Raw genomic sequence first — 14,037 nt, forward strand, 5'->3', positions numbered from 1 at the left:
AACTGGCAGGAGTCAAGCTTTCGGAGACAGCAAACCATGGGGCCGCTTTATCAATTCTTACAATGAATGTTTGTAAAGTACTGCGTTTGACCTTGAGCTCTTTGGAGAGCAACAAAAAATCTAAAGGCTGTACTAACGAACTAGATGGAGAATTGCCCATAATGAAAGCAACGTTCAGAGCAAGTAGAATGAAAACGAAAACAAAATATCTTTCTTTGTTGATCGACTATGCAAGGTCGATCCCCGCTCTCTCTTTATCTACAGAGGAGCGTCCCACTATGTGTGGACCCCACTTACCTGTGGTACTTACCGGTGCACCCCCTGACCACTGAAAGTTCTGATTCCCGGGTTTCGGTACCACTTGTTGTGTCCCTCGCCCGCAAGAAAGCACGACACAGGAATCTTCCTTCAGCAGTTTAATCAGGACCTTATTACTATACAACCATGGATTTTCTTCTACTTCCTTGAGCCGAATTCATACATCTTTATACTCTTGCAATAGCCAATCTACTCCTGCCACTTGGCCTAGGTTCTTAGGTGCTCCCGCATACAACAGTTGGCATAACCAAATATGGGCTTGTTTACCTAGAATGCACTTCAGACTTTAGCGGAAACCAGCGCCATCTTATCATGGCGGCGTGGCGGCTCGCCACACAGGGATCCTTTCACCTTGGTATAAAATTGTTTCCTTCATTCTTAGAAACCCAGCATCAGGTAGGAAATAAAAAGCCTTCAGCACCTGTGGGTCTTAATTTTCAGTTGTTTTTTTTTATTTTGTGGGTCATGCAAGGAACTTCCCCTCAGTTTAGCTGTATCACATTTGCCCTCAAATATGAGTTGGCTTCAGTCATGTACACGGTGTGACCCTAGTGCTGAATCCCTAAATCCACAGTCTGAGGAACAGGAAAATTAAAAACACCTTAAAGAGGTGAACAGGAAAACAGGGCAATGTTAGAACATGAAACACCCACAGCACAACACATTAATGTAATTAATGTCACCAAACTGTTCTTAAAAATGGCTAAAATGCTAACTTTTTTAATATATGCTAACATAATAAAATATGGAAATAAAAAGCAGATAGATCTTACAAAAAATGAAAGAAATTAATAGTTTACATGATATTTCCTCTGAGGAAAGGAGAACCCCAGACTTTATTGAGGGCATTCATTTTCCATTTTTATTCCTCCATTATTGTTAGGAGACCCTTAGAGATTTGTGCGCTGAGGACAAATATGAGCAATTATTGGCTCTGTGCCCTGAGCCTCCAAGGTCTTGATGTAGTAAATACCCAGCCCGTGCTGCCAGCCTTTCATCTGGTGTCTTCTGTCAGGTGGCACCACACCTGTGTCTGCTCCTGCCCTGCTTCTCTGCACAAGGCAGCTCCTGTCTGTCGCATGGTTCAGATGGGTCTTAAGGAGCAAGGTTGAGCCTTACTTACCCAACAGGAAGGGGAGATTCATCATATCTGCCATCCGTGGTCATGACCAAGCAGACACTGGGCACACCTGAGTAAGTGCTGAGGGAGACAGGGATGGAGGAAGAACTGACAGAAGGATTACTTGTTATCATTGGGAAAAATATGACAGTTGGGGCAGTCAGATGGGAGAATAAGAGTGTAAAGTTTCAGGTAGGTGGACTGTGAATTTTATGTCCTTGGTTGTGATGGAAGTCCCAATAATCTTATTGAAAATTTTACTTTCTGCCCACAGTGGTTCTAGTTGCCAGGGACATCACACCTACAAGAGCAGAAGAAGGGTCTGTGGGACCTGTTTCATAAGTACTCCAAGGCACTGATGTGGGGTTGGGGGAGGATAATGATGGTGGCCCTGATGTCATGCACCAGTGCTGAGGGCTTCCTAGGTGCCAGGTTCTGAGTTCTGGGTTCTATGTAGCATGTTTCATTTCCTGTGCACAGTCTACTCCAGGTTGTTTGTTCCCACCCTATTACCCACTTACAGGAAGGAAGCAGCCCAGCACTTTTGTGTAACAAAGGGAAGGAAAAGGTGGTCAGAGTGAAGCCTGGCTTGAGTTGATCTGCATGATAATGACACAGGGCACTCCTGCCAGTAGGAGCCTGGCAGCTGGGGCTGTTGACAACACACTCAACCATTTCACTTTCTTTACACACCAGGAGAGATTTCTTCAGTATCCTGTTCTTTCCTTTTGTGAGATTCCAGGTAGATCACAGTGGTGGAGATCCATGATTGGCACCTGGTGTCTACCTATAGGTAGGATAGCTTGCAAAATAAGCAGGGATTAAAAAAATAAAGGAAAAAGAAAAGAGTAAGCACAAAATAATTCCACTCAAATCTTTCTCTTTCCCCAGATCTTGGTTACCCTTGAAAGCTGTCCACATCTCCCTCCAATGTTGTAATGAGCCCACTTGATCTCAAGCAGAGAAATAAAAGTCAGGTTCTGGTATCATTTCTTCTCAGAAATCTGGAGGGAATTTAAGCATGTAACTCAGGTGGTCCTGTGGTTATGACCTCTGGAACTCTTCTTAAATTTCCTGGTGGTTTGGAAACAATAAGACAGTTTATTGTCCTACTCCCAGAGACTGGCAATTTAATGTTGAATGTTGTTGGCTCCATGTATTATTTCTGTGACATCGGGCAGGTGGTTCATGTCTCTGAATCTGAGCATTGTCATTTGAGTATATTTTCAGGGGACACTGAGTAAGGATTGCACAGGTAAATCTGTAAGCTCATAGCCCACAGATGATGGAGACAGGAGATGTGAAGAAAACCTCAGATCAGCAAGCTTTCCTTTTGTTAGGTCAGAATTTGGGTGACTATATGAGGGAGAGCAGAGCTGAGGCAAAGGGCAGCATGCCACATGGCAACCAATCAAACTGGCAGGAAAACTCCACTAACCCTTACCTCCACCTGTCACTCAGCAGGACCCCCACCCACTCCAGCCTATAAAGACCCTGGGCAGCTGCAGCCACGTTCAATTTTCTCAGGCTCCCTACACTTACCTGTACCCCGAGGGGCTGGGAATTTTGCCTGAGAGCCAAATTCCAATAAATCTTGTTTCGGCTGCTCTCTGTCTGGCTTTATTTGGCCACTAGCCATGCCCCTGAGCTTACACCTTTATTCTGCAGTGAAGCCAATCAATCAGGCTCAGGAGGACCCACATTCCAGGCATGGAGATGGCCCAGCTGGGTAACAGGAGTCTGCATTTCATAGTTTTATTGGAGACTGCAGACATTCAGTTTGGACAGTCAGGGGCTAGTTAAAATTTTAACTTAGGAAGTAGTTGTAAAAAGTTCAAAACTCATTGTCACTGGGAAAAGCTCACAACTTGGAGTTCCCTGCTTATCTTCTTCCTCTGGGACCCATTGTTACCTAGAGCTTCACTATTTGCTTTTCTCCTTCCAGGCCTCATCTGCAATGGGAGAGGGTCAAATTCCAGGGCCCAGCTTCTCAGTATTTGCCTCCTTCCTTCAAGATCCACTGGGTTGGAAAGGGGTAAATGTTTGCTTTTGGTGGAAATGCTGGGGATGAACCCAGGAAGGGATGGAAGATTGCTCTCTCCCCTTAGGGCCCATTGTTACTGGGAAATGACTACAGGAAGAGGTTTAATGTTTGGCTAATTTCCCTCCCTCCTCCTGGGCCACACCATCCCTCCATTTTTCTTGGGGATCTGTCTTGTAGAAATATTATTTTCCATAAGCCTTCAAAATCATGTCACAAATGTGAAGAATGTAAACATTGATATACAAAATTAAATGTCCCTCTTTTGTGGCGAAGATCTTCTCCTACTTTGTGGATTCTCTTTTCATGCTCTTCATTGTTTCCTTTATTGTGCAGAAGCTTTCTAGTTTTATGCCATCCCACCTGGTTCCTGGTTTTATTTCTGAATGCCAGGGGTCTTGTTATGAAAGCCATTGCTTGCATCCTAGGTTGGAGTGTTGAGTGTTTTCTTCTAGGAGTTGCAAGTTTCTAGTCCAATTCTCAGGTTTTTAAAAATTTTTAATTCACTTTGAATGGATTGTTTTTGTGGGACAAGAGATAGGAATAGAGTTTCATTCTTCTACGTGTGGATACCATATTCCCAGCACCATTTGATAAAGAAGGTTACCTATAAATCTGACCAAGGAAGTGAAAGGCCTCTACAACTAAATTATAGAATACTGAAGAAAGAAATTGGAGAAGACCTTAGAAGATGGAGAGACATCTGTGTTCTTGATTAGGCAGAATAAATATTGTCAAAATGGCAATATTACCAAAAGCATTATACAGATTCAATACAATCACTATCAAAATATCAGTGGCACACTTCATAGAGAAAAAAGAGTCCTAAAATTCATATGAAAAAATAAAAATAACCAAAGCAATCCTGAGCAATATAAGCCATACTGGAGGCATTATTATACCTGATCTCAAATTATACTATCCAGCTAGAGTAAAAACAACAGTGTGGTATTGACATCAAACAGACTTTAAGACAAATGGAATAGAACAGAAGACACAGAGGCAAATCTGTATAAACAGAGTTATCTGATCTTTGACAAAGGTGCCTAAAAAAGTCATTAGTTTTTAATCATTGACTGCTACTTTGATCCATGACACGTTTATGGTAAAAGATATGACTAAATGGATTTAACTAAACTGTATTTACCAAAATTTGAGTTTCAGTATGCTTAGAATAGGAGTTATTCTGTTATATGATTTCTAAAACCCACTATTGAATGAAGTATTATAGCTACAAAAGAGGAATATAATAAAATTCAGTGACAGTAAAAACCCTGGAAAATAACTAGTAAATAACAATGCTTGTGCATATGAACAATTAAATGTAGTGTGCAGATCATTTGCTTGTTATTACATGGAGTTTGAAATACTCCAAGTAAAAGGACTTTAGGCAATTGCCTTAGAATAAAATAAGAATTGTTTGACTGCTTCTTAACATTCATAAGTGGAATGACTTTATTTATAAAGGTAGAAGTCGATTGCTACTTATTTTCTTTTCTCAAAAGTATTAGATTTGTTTTACAGTAATAATGGACTGGCTATCTTTAATTTCCTTGGTCTTCTAACATTGTTCTTTTGAATGTCTCTAAAATAGATACACATAGAATGAAGCCAACACAGAAGTCAGCACTGAAGGAAGTTTATGATGACTAAGTGGATCACAGCTGAGAAGTATTAGAAAAGCACCGTGATGTTGAAATGTGAACAAATACTCTGTATACTTAAATTCAAAATATATGGAGACAGCTCAATGCCTGGAATTGTCTTTTTCTAACCTTCATCTCTTTTTTAAAAGATGGTCACCAATTCGGAATCACAAAATCTGACATCCATATGAGAATTCTATCTCATGGAACTCACAGAGGATCCAGAACTACAGCCTGTGCTTGTGGGACTGTTCCTGTCCATGTACCTGGTCACAGTGCTGGGGAACCTGCTCATCATCCTGGCTGTCAGCTCTGATGCCCACCTCCATACCCCCATGTACTTCTTCCTCGCCAACCTGTCCTTGGCTGACATCTGCTTCATCTCCACCACGGTCCCAAAACTGATTATGAACACTCAAAGTCACAGCAGATTCATCTCCTATGTGGACTGCCTGATGCAGATGTCCCTTTTTATCCTTTCTGGATGTATGGATGACATGCTTCTTACCGTGATGGCCTATGACCGGTTTGTGGCCATCTGCCACCCACTGAATTACTCAGTTATCATGAACTCTCACCTCTGTGGATTCTTAGTTTTCATGTCCTTTTTGATCAGCCTTTTTAATTCTCAGCTGCATAACTTGATTGTCTTAAACTTTAGGTACTTCAAGGATGTGGAAATTGCTAATTTCTTCTGTGACCCTTCTCAACTACTTAATCTTGCCTGTTCCGATACTTTAACAAATAACATCGTCATGTATTTTGTTGTTACTCTGTCTGGCTTTCTTCTCATCTCCGGGATACTTTTTTCTTACTATAAAATTGTTTCCTCCATTCTGAAGATCCCATCTTCAGGGGGGAGGTACAAAGCCTTCTCCACCTGTGGGTCTCACCTGGCAGTTGTTTGCTTATTTTATGGGACAGGTCTTGCAGTGTATCTTGGTTCCACTGTATCACTTTCTCCCAGAACAAGTGCAGTGTTCTCTGTAATGTACACAGTGGTCAGCCCTATGCTGAACCCCTTCATCTACAGCCTGAGGAACAGGGACATTAAAACTGCCCTGAGAAGGATGCACAGCAATGCATACAATCCCAGAGCCCGAGGCATCTGTTTTCAAGGGAGGCTAGATTTGCCAGCAAAACTAAACCTGTAGACCTGTAAGCAGTCTGTCTTGCTCACATTATTTTTGTGGGTTTAATTCCTCATCATGTTTCATGAAGGAATGGTCATTACCATGTTTGAGAGAGGGAGGAAGCTGGGCATGGTGAGGCAGGCCTGTAACCCCAGCAATGTGGGAGGCTGAGGCAGGAGGATGGCCAGTTCCAAGTCATCCTCAGCAACTCAGTGAGGCCCTCAGCAACTCAGTGAGACCCTGTCTCTACATAAAAAATATAACAGGGCTGGGGTTGTGGTTCAGTGATTAAGGACCCCTGGGTTAAATACCCAGTATCAAGGAAAAACACACAAAAAAGAGGGAGGAATAAATTTTTTAAATGGCTACAAAATTTAAATTTGTGAAGAGAAAATATTTCTGGAAACAGGTGTTGGTGATAACTGTATAAAAAAGTGAATGTAATTAATTCCACTGAATGGTACACAAAAAATTGTAATTTTGTCATATATTTTACCACAGCAACTGAGGGAAAAATACAAATGGATCTTTAAAAATAGGCAAGGAAAGACAGGAAACAAATTAAGTGAGCATTATCTGGGACTTCTCCCAAAGAGGAAGAGCCTAGAAATTTGGTGGACATTCACTTCCTCTTTCTTGTTCTTCTACTAATGAAGAAGTCCTCAGAGAATGGGATTGCATGGGCCAATTTAGCTAATTGTGGGCTCTGTGAACTGAACCTTTGTGGTTGTTTTATAATAAGTAACCAGGCTTCAGAGTGAGGGCTTCAGCCCCGTGTGCCACACACCTGCATCTGCTCTCCCCCTGGCTGCCTGTTCCAGGATCTTTGCCTCATCCAGTCCATTCATTCTGAGCCAGAGTGTGGTGCTGAAACCTTTGTGGGATTTGCACTGGACTCTCACTGCTGGGTCATGACTCAGAAGAGAAGCAGCTTAAGCCAGTAAGTGTTGAGGAAGGAGATGGGTCAGGGAAGCTGACAGAAGCACTGTCTGCTCACCCTAAGGATGAACTTGAGAGGTGAGGCAGGTAGTGGTGGGAGAGCAGCATGCAAGTCTTTAGTCACTCTATGGGACGCTCTTTCTCTGTGCAGAGCTGGGGTCCTGTGACTTGTGTGAGGTTTGTTTTCTTCCCCCACTTGTCAATACATCTCACCCATGCATGAAAGCATTACTGCACCCCCACACTGACCACTAAGCACACCCAAAGTATAAGGAAGGGATGAGGAGGAAGATGAGGAGGAGGAGGAGGGTAACCATCACATCCTGAACTGTATTTGAGGGATTCCCAAGTTCAGACTCTGAGCTATGAGTAGCTTGTTTCATTCCATTTAATCTGCATGGTTTTCTGCAAACCACTGCTAGTTATTTTCCCTAAAGGGAGGGAGAACTGGATTTTAAGGTATCAGCTATCAGTTGTTAGGTAGAAAGGACTGAAGGGATTTTGAGTTGGTCTGTCTGAATACAGACACAGGGCATCTGCCAGGAGAATCCTGCTGGGTTTCTCTGATAACCCAACTGTCAGCTGCAATTCCCTGTCACTCCAGGAAGAGACCCCTTGCTCACTGCATCCTTCCTGGATCTCTGTTAGCCCATAGGGCAAAGCAATGGTTGGCACCTGCTTTACCAAGTATAAGACGGATAGCTAGGATCCCAGGCAAGGATCCCAGGAAAGGTAGACTCCTCACAGGTCAGCACAGATCGCCTCTTGCCCCAATGCAGATGTCATGGCAACTGTCAGCAGCCACCTGACTCTTGTTATCTGCAAAGCCAGTTTCCAAAGGAGAATGAAATTCTGGTCTTGGTTTCATTTCTACACAAGAAACTGGAAAGAGTTTTTTAAAGTTCCTCATATGACCCTGTCATTGGGACCTCTGGTTTTCTGCTTAAAACCTTCTCATATTTGGAAAAACAATGAAAAGTGTAGGGTTTCAGACACAGAGACTGATGATTTAATTTTGAATCCAACCCTCATACTTGTTATGTCAGTGACAGGCAGGTTATTGGAACCTGTGAGCCTCAACATTGTCATCTGAGTTGATTTCTAATTGATACAAATGTGTTGAGTACAGATTAAACATGTATGAAGGCTACCCATGTGACTAACCTGTGAGAAGCATATCAAACAATTGTGTAATGCAACTTATGTATTATTATTATTATAAGGATGATGTTAATCTTTGTACAAGTCAGCTAAAATATCATGTTATTTGTAGTTACTGTGTTCCTGTTTCTACAGTGTGGAAATTGATTTTTTGTGCCTATATAAATAATGTGCTGTGTATTTGGAAAGCAATCTAATCCTTGTTCATCTATGATTCCTTAGATTCCATACTTTGTTTGATACAAAGGAGGTATCAAATATAAAAGGAACTTGCTTAAAACCTAGAATAACCACATCTTGGTTCACAAAACCCAGAGTGGCTTCAATATACTTAGTGCTTTCAGGTCTACACTTTTATCTTTTTTAGGAAAGTCAGGGAGAACAAAAAAAAAAAATCACCTCTTAATTGTGCCTATACAAAGAACACACAGATGTTAAAATTTAGTTTCACAGCACTTACACTGTTACGTTATTCAAAGGTAATAGCACAGGTATTTATGAGTATTAAAGACAAAAGATGGAGAAAGAAACGTGGGCAAGCATTCCTCCTTCTTGAGCTCATTTGTGTTTTGATTACATCATTTCAGGCTTCGCTGGTTTTTGGAAATGGTTTGCATCAATAAACTCACTATTGGTATAAAGAATGAATTCTTGAAAAAGTGATTTAAGGACCAAATGTTTACTGGTTTCCAAACTTAAATTACATATCTTATATGTGGAAGTTATGGGTGTGTATGACTGTGGGTTAATGAACCAGGACTGTTCTATTGATTTCCTGAGTCCCATCACAGGGGACTGTGTCCTCTATTGAAACCAAATGGAACTACTAAATTCCCTAAACGAGATGACATTTATTCATTAATCCTGCAGGAACACCTACCACATATAGATCAGTAATAATTTTTGGCAGTATAAACTAACAGATGTAGACCTTTTTAATAGAAATGATTTTTATTGTGACACCAAATATAAATGACTGATAGTAAAATGGAACATGTATCAATTATTGAAATTCAAATAACTATCTCACACATGTATATATATATTATCTAGAAATTTTCATTTGTGCAATATGGAGAGAGACACAGGATTTTGAAAAGATTAGGGTTATAGCAAACTCTGTAAGGAAATGATGTTCCTTGCTCGGGACATGTTCTGCATTATCTGAATCATTTGACCTAGCTGCAGGTACTGCATAGAGACTTAAATCCAAGACTTTACAAAGTGGTCATTTCACGCCCAATATGCGTGTTGTGGACTAGATTAGCTTTACATACTATTTAGGTAAACCTTAAAGAAACCTGATCATGAATACACAAAGCAATCCTGACATGTCTATATCAACACACAAAATTCTCCCACAGAAACATAACAGCATTTTTTAGTGGAACAGGTGTGCAGAATGGAATTATTCAGAGACACCAAGAATTCAAATTTCATAGATTTAAAATGAAATCCCTCTAAAATATTAGGTTCTGAAGCATATTTTGCTTAAAGTTTGCTTTTAATATGAGCGGTGGGTATTATTGCCAGTAACAGTAGATAACATTAAGGATGGTGGCCAATCCTTGTGGTTCTCAATCCTGGTGCTGGAAAGGACCATGAAGAACTTCACATGAGGATACTTTAAGTTGGGTTTTGTCCAAAGTGTGGTATGTTGATATTTTAAAATATTTAAAATATTTGAGTAAATATATGTGATAAACAAATCACATACACTGATAACATTATGAGAAGTATATTGGTAAATGAAACTAAAACCACTAGTTGAATTTTAAAAAATCTTATAATAACACTATAAGCCAGGTAATTGTTATCTCAATTTTAGGCATAAATCAATGGTACAGATCTGTTTACTAAGGTAACCCCTAAATATTTTCTTTTGCACTTTTTTTGTAATTATATCATGATGTGACCTCACCAAATAATAACCCAGAGATGCTTTTAAGTGCTGAGAAAGTATTTATGTGAAGTTCTGTGAAGTAGCACAAGAAGGGTGTGGCTTTGCTGGTTCTAAAATCCTCAACAACATGTAAAAGGATTTATGATCAAAAAAGCAATGAAGATTATTCCAAAGTCATTAGAGAATAAGAAATGAAAAAAGGTGAGGGAGGCAAGGAACTCTCTTCTTCACTAGATATTTTACTGAAATTATATCAAATTGATACACATGAACCCTAATAAAATATACAATTTCAAAAATTCTTAGCATTTCATTATTGTTTCATCATTGACACATTGTCAGGTGCAGTCCAAAAAAGAACACATTTATGGTTAGTGATAACAATGGTTATATACGTCTAAAGTAAATATGAAGATCACAATTTGAAGTCCAGAAAGAGAGAAGTTCTATACTATACAATTTTTAGAATAGAAACAAAAATTGAGTGAGGACTTCATCCACAGAAAAGTGTAGAGAAAAATGGAGTCTTGTTTAAGAGTGCTTTCAAAAAGTGAAATCAGGGCAAGGAACGAACAACTTGCATGAGAAACTTAGTGGTCTGGCAGTGCCCCTGTTCAAGGACAGATAAGCGCTCAGTCCGAAAACTTTAAAAAAGTTAAAGACTTCTGGTTTCTGCTCTCAAGGCCTGGCTCCTGGCCAGATCCAGGTCTGAGACCAAATGTACTGATAGTACTGGGCCCAATGGCTCCAGACAATAACTTCATATGTTTACTCTGGTGTATTTAAGAGAGATGAGAAGCACTCAAAGGTGACAAGACTGCTTTCTTTGGTTATGTATGCTGCAAAATGCCCGTGATGTCTCTCCGGTGCTGACTTGGTATGCTACCTGGGATGGTTTTCCTTTGTATATACGTTACATGTCTTAATAAATGCTATCTTTTCCTATACGACTTGTGGTGGCACATTCAGCGGATCAACCCATATAAATTATAAGTCTGTGCACAGCAATGGGAAATACGTTCCCAAAGAGGTAATCAGAAAAACACAAGAAGCTGAAAATATTCTGGAAGGTAAGTGGCACATAATGTTCTCTGATATGGACTCTCTAGTATTCAAATAATGCAGTTCTAATTTTACATAGTGTTTGGGTATTTTAAGTCAAAATAATGCATACTGTTGTTTTTGTGGTAATTGATTATTGGGTATTTTTTCTAAATCTGTTTTCTTTCTTTCTTTTTTCTTTTTTTGTGGTGCTGGGGACTTGAACCCAGGGCCTTGTGCTTACGAGGCAAGCACTCTCCCAACTGAGCTATATACCCAGCCCTAAACCTCTTTTCTGTTTCAAAAGGTGTCCAAACAAAAGTGAACAAGAAAATATAACACACGTCTCAGAATTCCATCTCATGGGACTCCCAGAGGACCCAGACCTGCAGCCCATCATCTTTGGACTATTCCTGTCCCTGTACCTGGTCACAGTGCTTGGGAACCTGTTCATTATTCTGGCTGTCAGCTCTGACCCCCACCTCCACACCCCCATGTACTTCTTCCTCTCCTTTCTTTCCTTGGCTGACATCGGTTTCATCTCCACCACAGTCCCAAAGATGATTGTGGACATCCAAACTCACAGCAGAGCCATTTCCTATGTGGGCTGCCTGAGTCAGATGTCCCTTTTTATTATTTTTGGATGTACGGATGAAATGCTGTTGACTGTGATGGCCTATGACCGCTTTGTGGCCATCTGTCACCCCCTGCATTACTCAGTTATCATGAATCCTCGCCTCTGTGGCTTCTTAGTTTTGGTGTCTTTTGGTTTTAGCCTTTTGGAATCCCAGGTGCACAATTTGATTGCCTTACAGTCTATATACTTCAAGGACATGGACATTTCTAATTTCTTCTGTGACCCTTCTCAGATCCTTAGTCTTTCTTGTTCTGATCCCCTTACCAGAGATATAGTCATGTATTTTGTTGGTGTGATCTATGGTCTTCTTCCTCTCTCAGGGACATTTTTCTCTTATTATAAAATTGTTTCTTCTATTCTGCAAATGCCATCATTAGGCAGCAAGTACAAAGCCTTCTCCACCTGTGGGTCTCACCTCTCAGTTGTTTGCTTATTTTATGGAACAGCCTTTGGAGTGTACCTTTCTTCAGATCAGTTATCATTCACCAGAAAGGGTGTGGTGTCCTCAGTGATGTACACTGTGGTCACCCCCATGCTGAACCCCTTCATCTACAGCCTGAGTAACAGGGACATTAGAAGTGCCCTGAGGAGGCTGCATGGGAGAACAGTGTGATCTCAGGTGTGTGGCATCCATTTGGAATGTATGCCGGAAACTCAGCAAAACTAAACATCTAGACATTAAATTTGCTTCCTTGATCACATTATTTGAGTTTGATGTCTTTATGTCCACATCTTACTTCATGTGGAATAGTGGCTTGCAGAGGCCCGAAAAGGAGGAATTGGAAGTGTCTTAATGGGTATAAAGTCTGTTTGGGAAGATGAAATATTCCTGGAGATGGAAGATGTTGATGGTTGCACAAGGAGTTGACTGTAATTACTGCTACTGAGCTGTGCACTTGATCACGGCAGAAATGACTGCATTGTCATCTGTATTTTGACAATATTACCTATGAGTCAGAAAAACCAGTGGAATTTTAGGGAAAAAACAAAAATAGAAATAAAGAGTACGTACAAGTTTTCTCCTCTCTAAGAAGAGTTGTGAAGCTACAGGAGACATTCACTTTCTCCTCTTCTTCTCCTCTGACATGAGGATATCCTTTGTGACTGGGATGTTGTGGATAAATTTTGCCAAGTATGAGCACTATACTTGGACCTGCAAAGTCTTGTAAGAGTAAATAAGACTCTGACTCCTCCATCCCTTCCGTTTGAAGCCTCAAGTCCTGTGGGCTCCATAACCGTGTCTACCCTCCCATGGTTTTCTTCACTGGGAAACTCCTATATGACCCTGGTTTTATGTTAATCTTTAGGACAGAGGCTCAGCCTTCACTGGGCACCAGTCCTTGTGTTGTGGGGTCCGGTTATCAATGCATAGTGAGACCACCCGAGACTAAAGTAGGAAAAAATTTTATTTGGGGCAAAGATAAAAAAAACACTAATGTGTCAGGACCACTACTCCAAGTAAGGGAAGCGGTAGGGGGAGGGAATTCAGCAAGCTGGTTTTGAATGTGACAACCTTAAAATAATCCTGGCAGGCTGACAATAGGTGGCTTTTTCCTTTTTTTTTTTTTTTTTTTTTTCTTTTTTCCCCAAGGAGTGCAAGCAGCCAGGTCTAGCTTATCTATTTCAGGTTGCACCTGCAAGGTTAACAGGGCGAGCTAGGTGGCGGGGAGCCAGAGCACCCATATCTGAAACCCGCAGCTTCTGGGGCCTCTGAAGGGATGGGTTGCTTCACACAAATTGTCACAATGTCCTTAACTCATGGCCACATTATTTTCTCTCGAGTACTGTCCTTGTATTTCCTGCAGTCAGCACGACTCAAAGATTTTATTCACACTCATTTTGGTTTGGTCAATCTTAACTAGATGTATTTGTTTTATATCAGAGGGTCTCTACCTTTTCTTTTCATAAGGGGTCTCCACTCTTCCACACTGGGATGTTGTAACTCCATTCCTCATTCATAACCCAGCAGAGAAGGAGCAAGACCCACTAAGTGTGAGGACCCTGGTGGATGGAGAAAGGCCCATCAGAATCTTCATTTCCCTTCAAGAGAGCAGACATGAAAGTCTGGGTGTCAAGAGAGGAGGATATTGATATTAAA

The 14,037-nt window shown here is 40.8% G+C and overlaps 2 protein-coding genes across 2 annotated transcripts; both read left to right on the forward strand.

Annotated features, from left to right (window-relative positions):
• Positions 1–5,322: 5,322 nt before the first annotated feature.
• On the forward strand, positions 5,323–6,279 carry LOC124967988 (putative gustatory receptor clone PTE01). The gene has a single exon (XM_047530403.1). The coding sequence runs from the start codon at positions 5,329–5,331 to the stop codon at positions 6,277–6,279; it is 951 nt and encodes a 316-aa protein (XP_047386359.1). The 5' UTR covers positions 5,323–5,328.
• A 5,379-nt stretch (positions 6,280–11,658) lies between these two features.
• On the forward strand, positions 11,659–12,552 carry LOC124969601 (olfactory receptor 7E24-like). The gene has a single exon (XM_047532648.1). It carries the CDS (start codon positions 11,665–11,667, stop codon positions 12,550–12,552), a length of 888 nt encoding a protein of 295 aa, XP_047388604.1. The 5' UTR covers positions 11,659–11,664.
• The last annotated feature ends 1,485 nt before the right edge of the window (positions 12,553–14,037 follow it).

Source organism: Sciurus carolinensis, chromosome 17, assembly GCF_902686445.1.
Source record: "Sciurus carolinensis chromosome 17, mSciCar1.2, whole genome shotgun sequence".
Taxonomy (NCBI): domain Eukaryota; kingdom Metazoa; phylum Chordata; class Mammalia; order Rodentia; family Sciuridae; genus Sciurus; species Sciurus carolinensis.